The sequence below is a fragment of the Hippocampus bargibanti genome, linkage group LG22, assembly GCF_051943395.1.
Source record: "Hippocampus bargibanti isolate YZ-2025 linkage group LG22, ASM5194339v1, whole genome shotgun sequence".
NCBI lineage: Eukaryota > Metazoa > Chordata > Actinopteri > Syngnathiformes > Syngnathidae > Hippocampus > Hippocampus bargibanti.
Genome location: NC_142755.1, coordinates 2,731,238 through 2,750,230, shown reverse-complemented (window position 1 = coordinate 2,750,230; position 18,993 = coordinate 2,731,238). Strand labels below are relative to the sequence as shown.

At 46.4% G+C, this 18,993-nt stretch overlaps 1 protein-coding gene across 1 annotated transcript in view; it reads left to right on the top strand.

The window, feature by feature from the left end:
- Positions 1 to 18,993, top strand: part of plxna4 (plexin A4) — a 91,687-nt gene that overhangs the window by 50,078 nt on the left and 22,616 nt on the right. Inside the window, exons 4-7 of the mRNA XM_088988500.1 lie at positions 7,873 to 8,001; positions 12,268 to 12,368; positions 16,957 to 17,080; positions 18,741 to 18,894. Of these exons, the coding sequence (XP_088844626.1) occupies positions 7,873 to 8,001; positions 12,268 to 12,368; positions 16,957 to 17,080; positions 18,741 to 18,894 (508 nt within the window). The remainder of the gene's footprint in view (positions 1 to 7,872; positions 8,002 to 12,267; positions 12,369 to 16,956; positions 17,081 to 18,740; positions 18,895 to 18,993) is intronic.

Genomic DNA, 18,993 nt, shown 5'->3' with positions numbered 1-18,993 from the left:
CCAGACTTACCTACTATATGGCACTGTATATGTTCCTGCATCGTGACAGAGTCCATGTATGATGTCTACGACACTGGTATACATAATCAGAATTAACCCTGCGAACCGAGGGTAGTGAGGATAATACTCGAATCAGTTTTGTTTTGGTTTTTTTTTCCATCCGCCGCGGTTGGGCGCAACACGCAAAACAAAAGCAGCCCAGGCGTCCGTCGCTCCCTCTCTAATTACAAACATGAGCAATTAATTACGCCGGTGCATGGATGTCTTCCTTTTCATCGGTGGTGTGGAATGCAAAGCAGGCTGGATAGCAATGTGTACGCGAGATGGGATGAATAATAATAATTATGAACGGTATTATGAACGTGCGTCGTGGGCACGCGATCTGTTTTCTGATAAGCCTTGACGGTCATGTCAGAATTGAACGACGGTTGGGGGAAATCAATCCCCTGGTGCATCCGAGGTTGTTGGACGTCTGCGCCAGATCGTATAGCTCCAGTGACAGTCATAATTGTGCTCACTGCCCCTCGATGGCCCCGAGGTCAGCCTCTCAAGCCCCTCCGTCGTTCCTCAGGCATTCGTAGCCCAAAGCTCTGAGTGCTTCTTCCGCTCTCGCCCAATCCCCAAAAGCACCCGAAGTGGACGTCAGTGTGCGTCAATGACCCTCTTTTCACCGACTCCGCTATTAGGACCAGTTCAAAAGCCGTCAGTGGCATTCTGACTCACACAGACCGTCATTCCAACGCTATTATGCGCCTATCCTCCCCGAGGTTGATTCGCCAAGCATTCTTTCAGAGTGTGCGCCTAGTGTAGCATTGTCACCAGCCTCCTGACCCTCTTGTGTGAATGACCAAAACCGTCCAAAGTTGCCGAAAATGGTTCTCATGTCAACCGAGTCGCCTTTGTGTAAGAGTTGTAAAGCCGTTTAAAAAGGTTAGTTTTTTTCTTTTTGCCCAGTAGCGGTAATAATGATAATAATATTCATATCAGCAGGTAATTACTGTTCCTTCAATAGAGCCTTAATCCACGTATGCCCGCTTTGTTATCAGGCAGCATACTGCCGCAGCTTTGGAGGACTGCCCATAGGAAAGGCCAAAAATTGCTCTTTTATCCTTTGGGGGGGAAGCGCACCAAATCCCGATATTTACCGCACTTGTATATTTTCCACACAAACCTGTCTCACTTCACTATCTCATGCAAGTGCCTTGCCGTCTTCTAAGAAGACACATACACACACATACTAACTGTGTGTCACTTACACCCAGATGCACTCGGCTGGGGTAGAAGACAGACCACTCGTGACCCCATACCGCGTCATTAAAATGCTAAAAAGCTGTGAGGGCGGATAGAGAAGCTAATCCCCACACCTGTTCCAGTCCGAGGGTCCTCATTTCCTTGAGCTGTAGACCCCCTAGACACACACACACACACACACACACACCTGCTTTGTGATGGCGATAAGTAAGGCAACCGTGCTAGCCCACAGAAGCTGAAAATTATGATAATTTCCTTTCCCCAGAAAGAAAAATGGAGGCAAAACCCAGTTGTCCAATAACATAAGTGGTTGCCTCATCAAGGGACCGCACATGGTGCATTCGTATTTGACTTAATCATGTGACAAATGTTAATTTGTTAGTAAATAACTTTGTCGGATGCAGCGATCGGGTTTTTCCAAGCTCAGCTTTTCCAGCCACTGATCGTAGAAGGCCGCGCTTTGTGTAGCCGGGTTCGGCTCAGGTGGGCGCTTAAGATAACCGATAAATTTGCCCAACAGTGAATATACTTCCTGAGGCTGCTAAAGAAGCATGGCCTACCACAGGAGGTGCTGCAACATTTCTACACGGCTGTCATCGAATCCATCCTGTGTTCTTCCATCACCGTTTGGTTCGGGGCCGCCACAAAAATGGACCAAATCCGACTTCAACGGACAGTTAGGACGGCGGAAAAAATCATTGGCACCGCCCTACCCACTCTCGAGGACTTGCACACTGCAAGAATCCAAACTAGGGCTCGGAAAATCCTACTGGACCCTCCGCACCCTGCCCACCACCTTTTCCAGCTACTCCCCTCAGGCAGGCGCTGCCGATCCATGCGCACCAAATCCAGCAGACATTTAAACAGCTTCTTTCCCCAAGCCATTAACTCTTTGAACTCTTTGAACTCATTCAACATTAGCCCAAATGGAACTGTACAGTGCCACTTAGCAATTTTCTGATGATGATACTAGTGCAGCGTGTTCTAACGGAAACACATTCCTTGTGTGTTCTGCATACTTGGCAATAAAGATGATTCTGATTCTGATTCTGAAATCAGCCTGCCATCGTCCTCGTCGCTCCAGATATGAATGTCATCATCACACAACAGATGACTTAGTCATCATGCGCAGAGCATGGCGATGAACGGGAGTTTGCGTGTCGTAGGGTTATCTTTCCCACGCATGGAGTACACAACACCAAGGCTGAGGCTGTACATCCATAACACAGTGACAGTGGGAAGATGAAAGGGCGTGGGTGATCCGGGTCAGGAAAAGACTCTCGGGGCCATAAATATCACTTGCCCTCAATACTTTGAGGGCACGGTATCATCAGTCGAGTCACGAGGTTCTTTGAGCGCAACTCAGAGGGACTTGAAATGACTAATGGGCTATTTATAAAAACAATTAACAGATCTGAATGTAGTCTTGATGGCCGTGTGAAGCACCTCAAATACGTCTTTTCCGACTGTTCAAGTTTCTGCCTGTTTTGGACAAACATGTCTCTGGGAAACATGGCAGACAGCTTTGCTCATCTTATCGTCAAAAGTGTTTGACTGGTGTTATGCCGAATGCTAGTGTGATGTTGCGCCTGTTTCTACGGCGCATTTGCGTTATATCCATGGTTTTGGCGCATCCGAGCCCCGTGTGGTTAGCCGATGGAAGGGTTCTGGAATCTCTCTCACTAGCTCACTCCGACTCCCCTACGTCCCCACCACCCCAGATGAATCGAAGCAGAGATGAAAAGCTTTCAGGAATGCTGGCAGACAGGCAGTGCTTTGCGGTAATCTAACCTGGGGAGGATGAAAGCCGGCTGGGACGCTGGGCCAGGAGTAAAGGGAAGCAGGGGTTTGGTCGGACTGGTATCAGGTGAGAGGATGAGAATGATGACGTGAAGTTGTTGGATGAAGAAGAGCAGCATAGTCAGAAAATAAGGGATTGTTTGAAAAGGGGGTTGGTTTTCACGATGGGAGGGTTAAGGTAAAGACGAGAAACTTGCTGCAGCAGTCGAGTCAAAAGTTACAGAAGCGCTTTCATGAAGCAACCGTGACCTGAGTCTCAATCATTTGTTGCTGTTCCAGATGGGTTGTGCGAAAGGGGCTTAGGAAATTTCGGAGGGACCAATTGAGAAAGGAAGTTTCGGTATTGTTTGCCGATGTCAAAGGTAGACACCCGAGTGAGTGTATTATCATGGTCGACTGCTGCCAAATTGAGAGTTTTGGAAAAAAATGGCCTCTTGAAGATACTGTAAAATCCAGCTCCAGTTTCACGCAACGACGATCCAATGCCCGCATGTGCACATTCGATTATTGTGAGGGCAACGAGGGGCGGTGGCGGTTTAAATTAAGCGAAAAAGTGCAGGGTGTCATAATAACAGGGAGTTGGTTTTGGGAGAACCTGACGGGCGGCGTGATTGTGGCTGTCGTGCGGACGGCGGGCATAGTTCAAACTCTGTGCGGCGGAACAAACCCGATTGCGACAGCGTCGGCTGCACACTGGAGTGGCGTCGAGTGCCGCTCTTCTTTAAATCATAACATAGGTGGACCGGGGCTTGTCACCGATGTGACAAATCCTTCCTCGTTCACCTTCTACTCCTGAACGCGCTGCACCCTAGCAGAGCGCTTCCCCACCTAATTGAAATTTTGAGGTGTAAGAGGATTTCTGTACAATGCCAGCTGACAGTCCCCATTCACGAAAGATCCTCTTAGACTTCTTTCTCTTCTCCGGGCGTCTGTTTGTGTCTCTCCCAGAGAAAGAATCAACTTTTATCTCTCTCGGAGCATTAGCGAAGCTGATAGCGGTATTCAGTAGGCGGCCGGCGGGGCGTCGCAAGCCCCGTCATCACTTGTTGTCATTGTGGTTCAAATTGTTTACATGAGTCGTTGTTGAGGATCCAAAACGGAGGAAGACAGGAAGGTTGGCAATGCTCGTGTTTCTTTTTGACACTCACTGAAATCCGATTAGTCTTTACAATCTGTCATTTATGAGCTTCCTTTTTATGGGTGTACCATAAACCGCAGTCACTCCTTTTTCCTATTTGCTCACTCTCCGCCTCACTTTCTACCCCAGCTGCCGCCCGCCGCTTCGCCAGCGAGGTAATTTCGTACCTCAGTTGGGGAAAACGGTTCCGACGATCCAAATGGCGTGCCAGTCTGTTTAATAACGGTGTAAAAGCGGACGGGGGGGGGGGGGGGGGGGCTGAGGGAAAGAATACAAAGATGGATCAAGTGGCCTCTGGAGCAGGCGGGCAGCGGAGGGATATATGCACGTTGAACGCAGAAATCCAACCGACCTGTTTATCTCTGAGGGATTGCCTACGATGGGGCTTCTTCTTTTAATTAGATGACTTTGCAAGCAAAGTCGTGAATCACTGACGTTCAGAGGAATACGTTTCTACAGACGAGGCATTTCATGGCCCTACATTCGGCACCGCCAGATAGAAAACTACGGACTTGTTACCAAAACCAGGTTTTCGAAATTGGTGCACAAAGGTCACCCGGACTCTACACTCGTGTATGGGTCTCTAGGGTCTTTCCAATGGCGGTGTGTGGTAACAAGAGCTGGGCTGCTCTCAGACTGTGTCTGGGCTCTCGGCTCCCCATCTATTATTCACACTTTCCCCATTGTTGTCCCTTTGAGGAAACATTCTCGATATTTCCTGGACGTTTTCACAGATCCATGTGCTTCTGTTTACCGTCCCAGTAAACACGCAGAGAATTGATATAGAGCAGACACAACAGGGCCTTTGGGCTGTTGGGAGAGTCGGCAACGGGGTGGTCTCAAGGTCCCGCACCCTCACCTACCCGCGCCGCGATGCCGAGTTGTCAATAGGTCATTATCAGGACGAGGCAGACTCCGCGTCCTGTCTGAGTGAGCTGTTGATTGATAGTCTGATGGGAGATGAACCGATGGAGAGACGTCATTAGCTGAAGATGAGTATTACGGGGAGGTGGGGCAGGGTTCTGATCAAAGTCCATCACGAAAGGAGCTTCATTTCAGACAAGATTCCAGTTTCTATTCCCCATATGAGCACCTCCAGGTCACCACGGGTCACGGTGTCTCATTCAAAAGAAAACCCCACCCCACTCTCATTACGGTCCGCTGAAGTGGCTGCAGAATGTTTTGGTGAAGAACCGACCCTGTAGAAAATTCATCCGTACGTGGCAGTACGATTGCAATATTCCAACTTCCATGTGGGAATTTCCTCAGGGCTTAGTGCCGCTCAAGCCAGGTCCCGCCTCGGAATAACGAGCTCAATAAATCACCAAGGCCGTTGTCGCTTGATTTGAAGTGTTGATTTGGTGCCTTGCGAAAGTCAGTGGGGAGGGGGGAGTCAGCGTGTTGACTTGTTTAATGGCTCCCAAAGCCTTTTAGCTCACAGGGCAGCCCGCAGTCACAAAAATATAATGCTCTTAGAGCACGGACACCAGGTTGCTCCGCTAATAGAGACACGGGCTGCTTTTGCCAATTTAGGAAATGTGCTTTGCTCCTTCTTCTCTCACGAATGATTGAAAAGAGATTCGTACACAGTCGAAAATTCCTACCTTACGCCCGCGGGTGGTCCAGTCAAACCGACACCTGGAAGTCGATAGACGAGCCCGATAGAGAGCTGTGAAGCCCCTCTACCTACACCCAAAGCTCCAAGGCAGTGATAACGGGCAGACGTGCCACTCACCTCCTAAAACAAGTCAGCAAGCCTCCAGACACATGTCCCCTTTCACGTCCGACACCATCAGCCCTCACGGTAACACTCTGGTTGCTTCTCTGCACAGCGGGGACGCAGGGGCTGGGATGAGGTTAGATTTACAGACCGCGCAGACCCTGTGGGCTAACTGGTAGCGCGCCTTGAATGCCACGGCGGTCAGTCAACAAGCCGGGGGTCCCCCTGCAGCTCTCGCCGGCTCGGTGTTGGATCCCAGATGAGAGGTGATGGAAGCATAAGATGACATCCACCTGCCTGTTTGAATTTTCGCCCACCTATTTTAAGGTCACATTTTATGTTTGGCTTCCGGTGTGTCTGCGTTTAGCAACCAGCAGTGCTCGCCCCGCAGACCTCCCAGCATATACACTGCATTGTTTTTTTTTTTATTCCTCTCAAGCAAATGCTGCAACACGTCTACGCGATTACCATCGGATTAATGTCAAATCAGCCAAGCGTCCATCTTGCCTGAAGCTACACATAGGCAGCGTTTTTGTTCCAGCGATGATTAACTCTGTGAAATGGATCCAGGTTTTCTTTTTATTGAGCTGGACAAATTCTGGCAATCAGATCACCGCTATTGTTTCGCTGTCAGAATGACTGGAATGCGTGAAGAGACACTTTCCGGTCTCCCTCACAGTCAGTGCTCCTACCTTAGTGACAGGTTTGCTTGACAAAAGATACTCCGAATGCCTCGTCGGACATTTTTGGAGGGGGAGGCTAGCTGCTGCCAAAACTGACTGCTTTCCTGACTTGGGTATGTTCTCAAATCGAGGCGGGGATAGTTTTCCATCTGGCTCGTCGCAGAGTTCCTGCTGCAGGAACACACACGTTGGTGTTTTCCGGAAGATCGGCCGTGACCTTGGATGGCATTCCCGTCCATCCCACGCAGCTCACTGCGGTCGCCCGGTCTCGGGTCAGAAGACAGTGCCACTTTACTCAGCACTTCATTCTGGATGCCTTCCAAATATGAAGGTGTTATCCGCCATTGTGCCACGATTAGCGCATCCCTTAACTGTGCCAACATAGCCAGGCCTGACGGGCGCTCCGACGCTCTCCGTAGTTTGTCGGCTCATGGAGCCATCTGAAAAATTGATTCAGCCGAGACTCCGTTAAAAGTTTTCAATGTCTTTTGTGGTGCTCGCTGCCAGAAATGTAGACGCAGCTAGTGGGTAATCCCATGTTTTTTTTCTCACTGGAATGTCTTCCCTGACTGCCTCGCACCTTCTGGTCCTTGAGAGACCCGCTGAGTGTGCGATGAAACACACACTCACAGTATTATTATTATTCCCATCGTGGTGTCATTTGTTGTTGTTTTTGTTGTTTTGGTGTCCATATGTCGCACGTTCTGCACTTTTATGTCTCAGGGGGCCTGGAATGAGATTCTTGTATTTGTATGAGTCATACGTGAGTGTGCTGTCAATCAAGGGCCAAATAGATCTGTCACCTTCTCCGACCATTCTCGGGCAAAAATAAAAATGAAGTCAGCCCGGCAGCGGAGGCCCATTGTGTCGCGCTAATGTGATAGCGGAGATTAGCATTGTAATCCATTTAGCACAGAGTGGCTAATCCCCTTTCATTGCCGTTGAAACGCAATCAGATAATGTTGCCTACCATCACTGTGGTGTGCCTTAATGACTGTAAAGTCCGATGAAACATTAACGTGAGGCTGTATGAATGATGAAACGTGGACGGAAACGAAAGGGGAAGCCACGTAAACTGAGTTTGCAACTCTCTCCGTCACTATAAAATAGCGTTGACGACTGCTATCAAATTCCCGACACCCGCTGCTTATGAGTCCTGCCTGCTGTAATCCTAGCACAGTTTGCTAACGGACAACGACGCTCTCTCCCTCCCCTGTGGCTCATTTGCGGAATAATATGTCAGAACCCGTCGGTGATCTTGCTATTGCGCTTCCTTCCAGATCCGAGTGGACGGCTCGTCGCAGGCTCGGCAGTATGAGACGGTGCAGGCGGTGGAAAGCGGACCTGTCCTCCGCGACATGGCCTTCTCTCCTGATCACCACTACCTCTACGTGATGTCCAAGAACCAGGTGAGACACCTGATTTCAGTTGTCACTGGAATTTTTTTTTAAATCCCTGTTGTTGATCTAACTCTATAAGGTGTTTGGACCACTGGAATCTGAAACATGTAGTGAAATTGTAGCATTCCCCTAATAGATGCCACTTGAAGTCTGCAGACATGTGACTCTGTGTTCCAACCCTCAAATTACTCTCAGTGGTCTCGATCAGTCCACACCGAAAGATTTGGAGCTTCGTGTACAACATTCGGATCTTCATGAACAATCTGACCTTCGTGTACCTTCGGAGCTTCATGTACATTTCCCAGATGGCGGCGAGAGCTTTAAAAATCAAAATGGAATTGGCGAAAGATCAAAATGAAGACCTCGGGGCGGGAAGAGCGAGAAAATACCAAGGCGGAGACTGGGAATGAGTGGAGTAGGTCCAATTAGGATTCCGTTTTGTCATGGAATCCAATTATCAGTTCTGCAAATCTGTTAACCGGCAAAATGAGATTTTTTTTACTCCTATCTCTAGGAATTTAGTATCCATAATTGGGCTCCGAGAAGACGACAGTGTATCGCATTAAAATGATTAGCATTTCTTAATTTCCTTCTTTTGCCTTTGTGTTCAATTCTCTCACGTCTCATCTGGCGTTACAAATTTCGCGCCTTCAATTAGTGCGCATTGGAAAAATAAACATAGTGATTGTGGATGTCCAGTTTGGCAGTGGGAGTGGCTTCCCGAGTAATTAGTCTATTAGCCTAGTTAAAGTGCCCTCCTTCCGCAGTCTTTTGGGGGGCCCATCTGGGAATATTCAAACAACACCGACTAAAGAAATTACAAAGTGGCTCCTACCCATCATTGGGCTTTCCGTTCGAGCGTTGGCTCAGCGCCGGGCTCAATTATTGATATTCCGTGCAGCAAATGCATATCTGGAAGTGTGAATTATTGAGAATGTGTACTGTACTGAGGTGAGCTCGTTGAAAGTCAACCGCTTCCTTCTCCCGAGGGAATTCCAACAAGATTCGAGGCAGAATCAAAGCGTATTTTTTTTTTCTTTTCGTGTCAGTGTTCTTTTAATTTCTTACGGACTCATGAAGGTGTTTAGATGCGGCGTCCCGGTTCGGTCTAACGAGGGAGCGGAACATGGGCGGTGACACCCCGTCAAGCCAGCGATGGGGGGTTCTCGTCGGCTAACTCAAAGCGTCGGGTTTTACCTTTTGTCCTCCCTTTTAATGGCCTCTCATTGTGTGCTCCCTCCTCTCATCTCCTTCTTTGGCTACGCACGGGCTGAAACTGCTTTCGCACACACTTTAAAAGCAGAAGCAGACGCCGGGGAGCTTTATGAGGCGATGTCGGCGGAATGCCTGACGCGATGGAATTGGTTGAGATGAAGGTCATTGTCCAGATATTTTTACGAGCGGGGAACGACGCAATCTCCCTTGTTTAGGACGGAATTAAGATGCAGATATGTGACCGAAGAGTCATAGCTAAACCTCGCGCGATAACTTTGCCAAGGACGAGCGTTTGGAGTTCAACCGTGGTTTTCTCGGATTTAAGTTTTCATTCGTAGAGGAAAGAGAAGATTAGAAAGCAATAAAAAGAAGAATAGTGGACATAACGAGGTAGTAAGGCAGCTCAGCGCTAAGTAGAAGCAAGCTGATCACACGACTTCAAGCGATCTGTCAGTCTGACTTTAGACGGCCTGATCAGGTGAATTCAGATGATTCGATCAGGTGAATTCAGACCATCCGATTAGGTGAATTCAAGACGATTTGATCAGGTGACTTCAGATGATCTGATCAGGTGAATTCAGACTATCCGATAAGGTGAATTCAGATGCACTGATCAGAAAATTTGTTGCACCATGCTTTACGGTCTTCCGCATGCTGCTTATTTGAAAATGTCACGTCCTTTTTTTAACTAAAGAAAGCCCAGATACCTCAATATCGCATTATGTAAAACAGCAATAAAATGAAGCCTATTGCACCCTTTCAAAATCGAATTATCCAATTGTGAACAATATACACAAAATCTATTTTAACTAAAAAAATTCTAATGGCTCTAAGACAACGCGTCCTGAAGCCAAAGGGCTTTTTTTGTCATCTTTTCTTAATGGTTCTCTTCCTCTGATGGAAAACAAAGCTCAATCGAATAAAGCCAAGCGAAGAGAAATGAAAATGATTGATCCCTTCCCTTTCGTTTGTCACGCTTTGACACTCCCGACGGGTGGGATGGATGCCTGACCTTTTCAAGCCGTCAAGCGAAAACAATAACCCACGTGCGGTCGCCGGGGTCCTTTCCGTTAAAGCACTTCATGGTACGAAACCAAGGCTCAACGAATCGCCATCCAATTGTTTCCTACTCCGACGTTAGTTCGGCGGTAAAAAGTCGACTTGTGTTTAATCTCGCCGTTGATGGGAAAACGTGTCCGGTGATTAATTCTGATCTGATAGCAACGGGTCGTCCATTATTATTCCCACCCATCGCCGTTGATATAAATAATTGTTTCACAGGGATGGTCGACGATCCACCAGCAGTAATGAGCAGCGCGGTATCAAATTGAAGTTGTGCGCAACGCATACATTACACGCACAGCGGGAGTTTGAGAGGGAGGGAGGGGAGATGTTGTTACATTACATAGCGTACATTTAACTCCATTATCTTATTATTGGCTCGCCACCCGAGTATCGCTTTTCACATTTGGCGCTTTGCTGCAGGCGCATCGTGTCAAGAAAAAAGAAAAGTGAGAGACAAAGAAGATTTAAGAGATGATCATGTCGCAAGGGTTGAACATCCGGTCGATATTGTGTCAAGGACTGAGACGGAAAGTGGAATGGTCTCAATGTTCCTCACTTTTATTTTTTTGGCACGGCGGGGCCACTACATCACATTAAGACTTCAAGTGCACTTCAAGTGTGGTCTTGGCCTCCCTATTCTTATAAAAGCTTGATTATAACCCATCTCGTGCATAAAAAAAACAAGCAGAAGGGTATTTATTTATTTATTTATTTATTTATACATCAATGTATGTATTTATGTAGTTATTTGTTTGTTTATTTGTTTATTTAATTATTTTTATTTTTAAATGTATCTACAGTATGTATTTACTTATTTATTTGTCTATTTATTTTACATGCATTTATGTATGTATTTATTTATTTATTTATTTTATTTTATTGCTTTCCATTGTATGTTTTTTTTTTTTTTTTTTTTTTTTTTGACCACTGTTGTCTAATAGCACAGTGAATGCCTCCATTTTTAAATTGGTCAAAAATAATAATAAATGAAAACAAATCGGCATTGACCGAATGATACCAAGACCCAGGCTCCGCAACCGAGCAATGACCTTTGGGTGCATCTGAGTATTTGCCCCTCAAGTGGCACATCTGCCCGCAACCAAGTGTTAAATTATAAAGATAGGACACTATTGTTAGCGGCCGTTCCGAACGGCTGATCGCCGCATAACAAACCCCAAAGACGAGAGCGACGCTTGTACCCGCGAGATTTCAGGTTTCATAGTCGCTGGTGATAAGCGCGAAAGACACAACGGCCTTTATTTTATTATTATTCTATTTTTTTTGTGCTATGTGTCGGACCCCTCGTGTGCACTGAGATTCCATCTCAAGCTCATTCCCTTTATCTGTCTAATGCAAATAGGCCTCGGCGCAGTGGGAGTGCGGGGTTCCGGGTGGGGGGGTGGGGTCAAAACACACCGGTAGCTTCACACACAGTCTCAGAAGCACCCCCTATTGTTTTTCATGCAATAACATGCGGCATTCCGCTTGACTTTGACAAGGAGCTGTCGCCACCCCCCCCCCCCCCCCCCCCAACAGCTCCCCTGGGGATCTAGAATCTGTAAGCAAGCATGCATGTGGATGGAGACAAGCCGAGTAGTGAAGTGTAGCTTTTTGTTTCTCCAGTCAGGTACCTCCAAAGGTTTTTCTTGCAAACCCCATGATGACCTGGCCTCACTATTTCGCCACCTAGTCACGGCGGTAACTCCCTCCGATGACGGCTCATTAATCAAAAAGGGGCTAGTGACACCGGTTAATGCCATATGCTGTCGCCGTGGTAACAAGAACAGCCGAAAGCTCTGCACTTGGCGCCCGGAGGCGGTCTGTTATGATTCATTGGCGAATTGGCAAGACATCTATGAAGGGTTGTACAATCAATCGCAATATTAAAAGGGGGTCTTCAAACTCATTCAGTGCATTTTCTCTAGAAATAAATCTTGAATTTTAAGATATTCTGCTCTAGATTATTTTATAAACTTGTCGTTGTTGTTTTTGCAGCTTTCCAGGATGCCGGTGGAAGCCTGCGGTCAGTACGCCACCTGTAGCGAATGTCTCGGCTCAGGGGACCCGCACTGCGGCTGGTGTGTCCTACACAACACGTAAGTGCCTGCGGCGTTTGTCGTTGACACCCATCGAGAGCACTCAAATCGTTTTTATCCACTTTCATCAACTTTGTATGGATACGCTGTTAAGCTAGTACTGGTGTTAAAAAAACACTGAAGAAGATAGAACATGACACGATGACTGTAGTTTGTACTCTGTATTTCTTGATTGTTGAAAAAAAAACATTTGGGAGGTCTGGAACGAATTAATTGCAATTGCATTCGTTTGAATGGGGAATGGTGATTTGCTATGCAATCACTGTGGCATCAAGCAGCTAGAGCCTCGTGACTGCATGAAAATGTCCCAATTTGTACAATAATCCGTTCACTCTCCCCCCCCCCTCCTCCAGATTTAACTCGCAGTTCCATCCGCCGCCGTTTTTCCATCTGTTGCGCACAATCGCACTCTTTGCCGCCAGCTGTCAAACTCTGGTTTTGTCTGCTGGGGTGGCTTGCTTGATTTCCCACTCCGCTGCAAATTGAAAATGGCTTTCTCGTGTCAGTGCTAGCCCTTGGGTATAGCACGCGTGCATATCTGTGTGGGTTAGTGGCCCGCATTTAGCACCTCCATCCCTGTTGGTGCTGCGACACAGTAGGGGCAGAGGGAAGCAAAGCACAATGGCGAAAGGGGCCTATTGACCCAAAACTGGAGGTGCAATGACTAGACAAATAGATGCCTGGATTATTAGGAAATTGTATATTGGTTTTCGTATCAATAAATTTTTAGCAATTTTTTAAAGATTTTTTTCATAGAGTACTGAATAAAAATGAATTGTTGTCTCACAGCAACACTGCCCTCTTTTGACCTGGGGTGCACATCAATATATTCCACACATTTTACTGCAGGTTTTGTTTGTGTGTGTGTGTGTGTGTGTGTGTGTGTGTGTGTGTGTGTGTGTGTGTGTGTGTGTGTGTGTGTGTGTGTGTGTGTGTGTGTGTGTGTGTGTGTGTGTGTTTGTATGGCTATATTTGTGAGGTTATGATTTTATACCACACGTAGTGGGGACATTTTTGACGAGTAAGGACTTTTTGGTTGGTCCTTACAAGTTTTTCATACTAAGGGCTTCTAGAGGGTCTATAGATGCATTTGTGTGTGTGCGTGTGTTGGTGTGTGCGTCCGTGTGTGTGTGAAGTAGTCGCGGCTGAGGAGATGAGCAGATTCTATCAGGCTAAGTGTGACAGGCCAATCTGTGGACACCCATTTACTGTGTGACCAGGAGCATGTCCAGGGTGCTAATGGTCTTGCCCTCACACACTGACACACACACGAACACACTCACGCTCGCCAAATCGGTAACTGGGCAGGACACGCCATGAGTGGATGGATAAAGGTATAAAATGCAATCGGTACTATTTAGCAGAATCGTTTTTTTTGTGTGTGTGTGTGTGTGCATCATCAGAAATCGACCGTATGCAAACCTGAGAGCAAACAGTGTACCTAAAATGCCTCAAAAGCTCCCCGTTTCAAAATAATAGCATTAAGTGTAGCGCCGAGTTGCTTTCAAACGTCCTCCCGGATAGATGCGCCACTGTTTCCCCCAATCAACCTTGAAGCCACCTCCCCAGTCTCAAGTGTAAACAGCCTTTTCTTCGCTCCGGATCAGCATAGGCTGTATTTACTCTATAGATCGGCGAGTGGAGCTGCGAGGGCCGAGGGGAAGAGGAGAAAGGCAATCAATGAGGAAATCAACAGGAGTGGCTTCTTTGTGTGTGTTTGTGTGTCTGTGTATGCTTACGTCAAGTCATTGTCCTTGACAAGCACTCAGCGTTGACGTAGAAACGGCCCTCATCACTCTCTCCCTTGCTTTGAATTAGAATGCATTTGAGTGTCCACGCCCATTAAAGCGCAGCTGCAGGCCGAGCAGACGCGTTGGTAAGAATGTATCAAACATTATAATACGTTTAATATACTTTTAAAACTGCAGGGTAAAAACAAAAAACCTAATTGTCGCCACAAAACCCCTGACCTTAGATGAGACGTCATTTTGACACTTTCCTTTTTTTTTTTTTTTTTTTGCATTTTAACTCATTCACTGCCAGACGTGCAAAAATGTGTCCACTCCGGTGCCAGGGTTTTTGTCATTTTCACTCAAATTCCAGGAATCATTGAATATTGAGTTTTAGGACTACATAACCATTCAAGACAGCATAAAAAAACCTTGGACTCTCTTCTTTCATCAGAAAAAAAGAGTTAATTCCTAAGTTATATGGATCTGGAGTTATCTGAGCTTTAAATAAGGGCAATATGGTGCTTTAACAACAGCTGAAGCTGTAACAAGGCACTAACAGGGACAAAAGGCAAATACTTCCACATTGTGGAAGGGAAAAACATTGCAGGAGTCTGACCAGCGCTTTATCAGCGCCCACTGCAAGAAAAACCAAAACCTGAATCAATTCGGTCATGGAGCTCCATGTCATATTTTCAATTCCCGAATAAAGAAGCTATTGGTTCGCCTATTTGTGGAGTTTCATATCATCTGTTAGTAATAAGCTAGCAGATCGCTGCTAATTCTCCTTGGTTTATGCTTATGGTATTTGGAAAGTACTTTAAAAGGCACAATATGTACGCTGCTTCTCCCGGACATCCATCCAGACGCCTGACTCCTCTTCCTGAATGTTGCATCGACATCCGTTGTACTTTCAGTCTGTCAGCTGTCAGTCAGCGGCTAACTAGGCTGTCAAGTTAAGCGTGACGGGTGGACAAATTGGACAGCTGTTCGAAGCTACTAATGTGCTAACTTGCGATTAGTCATGAATCTTTCTTCTCTCGTTTTTGTAAGTACAGTAAAGTCTCGTTATATCGATATTCAAGGGAGTCCGAAAAAATATCGATATAACCGGGACTATCGATACATCCGACCCTGTTTGCATGTAATTTTCTCCGTGCGTGCATAGAAATAGTATCGATATAACCGGGACTATCGATATATCCGATATCGATATAACCAGACTTTACTGTAATCAACTGCACAAATGCGCCAGAACAATCTCGCAAACATCTCATCAAACTTGCAAGTCATGCCACCGAGCTCACCCAAATTAAAAACTTATTCGCTTCCCGGGACGTCTCGACTGCTGTCAGACGAATAACCTTTTCTGCCTGCAAGAAAAAAAATAAAAATAATTGGCTGAAGCGTCGGATGTCTGTTCTCGGCGCCGCGGTCATGGCGTGTCTCGGCGCTCTTGCTCATCCGTTACCCCCGTGACCGGCGCTCATTACCGACTTCTGCTAATTAAAACCCACCATGGACTAATTGTGTTTGGTCAGACCGGAATCAGACACTTGCATGCTTTGTTCTGGCGAAAAAAAAAGGATCTAAAGGGGATTTTTTTCCAACCACAAGCTAAATAAACACACTTCCAAATCCAAACAACCATTTAAGGCTAGCTTGCAGTGACTGATTCCTCATCCGCATGAGACAAAGTCGTGAAACTGCAGGAGTAAACAAAAACAATCGCTCAGTTCGGAAATGGACAGGATCACATTGACGGTGTTGATATTTACACGTTAAAATGCATCATGGCCGACGTGCAATCTAGGGGTATCGTATTCTATGCTACAAAATCAATATTTGAGGTCATGCAGTGTTTGCACACAATGCACATCATGGCCGTATTGGTTTTCATAGAAGGCGATCGGTACCCCTGCGCTGGATCAATACCTCATTGGATTTGTGTGTGTGTGTGCGATGAGAAGTTTGGGGGTTGTGCTGGGGGGGGCTTCAAAAGCACCATTACGAGCAGCCATATGACCACTCCCGGTGCTTTCACGGCTAATGCTAAAGTTCTCCAAACTGAGATTCAGTCTCAATTTTGGTTCGACTGATGGAAGAGATGCCTTATGCTCTGCTTTATTTGTGTGTGTGTGTGTGTGTGTGTCTCCACGGTGGGGTCATGGCCATTGGGCCAGGTAATGACTCTCCCACAGGGCCCTCCATGTGTGTTTGTGCAATGGAGACCAGCACTCAAAGATAGCAGTGCTATGTGTGCATGTGTTTGTGTGTGTGTATATAGTATTGCACATAGCTCAAAGCTATTAGCAGAGTATGTATGGCATTTTTCCATGCATGCGATAATGCACAGGTCAGATCCTAATTGGATTCGAGCTGGTAAACACAGTGCTGATAAACACATAACGCCTGTTCGGTGATGATGACGGTCAGTCAAATGGCCATTTTGACCTGGGACGGTCATGATTGAATCCAAATCGGGGTTTTTTCGGATGGCCGTATAATTATCATTGAAAGTATTTACAGACGATTGCTTAGCTAGGGTCCACCTACAGACCACCTACTGTCGTTGTACAGACGATTGGTTAGCCAAGGTCCACCTACAGACCACCTACCGTCTTATCAAAAAGAATATGAAAGCCTTCACCTGCACTTGAATGCCACTCCTGAAAACTTTCCCATCGGCCCCTTTCTAGATTCCCATTTAGAGCCACCATTGTTTTAAACAAACACACACCTAAATCTACCGGGGGTCCATTTACAGACCACTGTAATGAGAATCTTCCCAGCAGGTGCATGCATGTGTGTGTGTCATGAATAACACTCACCTTGTGCGTTTTTTTGTTCCTCTGCAGGTGCACCCGAAAAGAGAAATGCAAGCGCTCATCAGAACGCCGCCGCTTCGCATCTGACATCAAGCAGTGCGTACGCCTCAGCGTGCACCCGAACAACATCTCGGTGTCGCAGTTCAGCGTGACGGTGAGTCCGCGTTGGGTTTTAATGTCTACGCTGGTTTCTGATGAGAGCGCCGCTCTTTTACACGGAGCGCACGGCCTGCCAAGAGCCACGCAATTCAAATCCCGGCTGTGCAAATGTGTTGTTGTGTCCAATGAAACACTCATTAACATAGCCATAGTATTTGCTTGGCATTGTATCGGGATGCTTGGCAAGCTAAACTCGGCCTGTTTCCCCCTCCATAGTTGATTGTCGGCCTTCCACAAGCATTTGGTGGCTTGTCAGTTTAGTTTGTTCCATTCAAACACTCATCAAATCATCTTTCCACATTGAAACGAATGGAAATTAGTTTAATCCGTTCCAGCGCCCACCCTTCCCCCAGGAAATTTTGTTAGGTGACCAAATGATCTTCAAAAAAATATGCAGTAGAATTATTACTAAATACATATACAAAAATGCAATATATGCAATAAATTCCCCTTGATTAATCCTTTCAGGGACAACGGTTGCGAATAGCTGATCACATCGTCAGCTTAAAGGTTGCATGAGAGGGTTAAAATGAACAATATTAGATTTATTATACAAAATGTTTACGTTTTGGTGGTATAAGTTAGGCTGACACTGAAATCAAGTCAAATGAACCATGGTTATTTTTCTACGTCAATAAGAGTTATTGACTTACAGACTTGCACTGTTGTAAGCATTTCATGACTGCAATATTGCCCAAAAAAACATGAGTTGGGGATTCAACATAAATCAGGAAGTCATAAATCAGATTCCAGCAATGGTGATGATGTAAACATGTGGATTGCACATTTTACATTGAATGTTTTTGGATACTGTATAGAGCTTGAAAAACAATTCAAAAGACAGCGGTGTTGTACTCCCATTTCCATTTCCCCTTTGGGCTTTCAAGATGGTTTGCGTGTGAATACAATCCAATTTGATTTTCTTCAGGTCAGACCTGAATGATCATTTCCCCATCTGTGTTGCTTCCGGGGGTCAGGTACACCATTGTTGCTTTTCTACCTCTGCGCCACTCTAATGGTATTCATAGACTGTGTATGTCACGGTGGGTGTGATCGGACTCATTCCGAGACTCCGCGTGAGTGTTTAACCTTTTCCCAGGGTGGCGTTTTAGCCTAAGGCGACACCGCAGATTTTCCCCAAAGTGCACGACGTCAAGGCTACGAGACGTTCTTTGACTTTGTATTATGAAGATAACACAACAGGATTGTTATTATTGTTGTTGGCTGGAAAAGAAAGCGAGCGAACTTGTCGGTGATGAAGGCCTAGAACCCTCCCCACAGTCCCGACTTCATTAAAAGGCAATTTAAAAGACAGCTGAGCTCAGCACTTCCTCTGTTGCTGAGGCAGCTCCGGCCATGTGTGAACGTGCCTGGTCGCGAAACAAAGCCGTGACCGATGACCGCCGCCGATCGCGCTCGTCCCATCAATATGTATATTCCGGTCTTGACCCCCGTACAGCTGTTTTTTCTATATTCAAGGACGCTCCCACATCTTGTCTTCAACTGCACAAAGTTCACTAGCTACTGAGCTTTCTTCCTCAAGAACATCCACATAGCCTATAATGCATTCGCGAAGATAATTTTTGGTACTTGGACAAGAGTCATACCAAAAGACATAAATTCCCTTTACGATTTTCCCTCTGTTTCTCCCAAAGTTGGTCCTTGAAGCTCACAACGTGCCGGAGCTTTCCGCAGGAGTGAACTGCACCTTCGAGGACCTGGCAGAGATGAACGGTCTGGTGGAGGGCAACCGTATCAAATGCTTCTCCCCGGCCGAGAAGGAAATGCCGCGTGTGGTCGTCGACAAAGGTAAAAGAAACGTTGACAGCGAACGCTGCGGAGGTTCTTTTTAGTCCACCGGTGTCAAAGTCAAGGTCTGGGGGAAAAGTCTGGCCCACCATATCATTT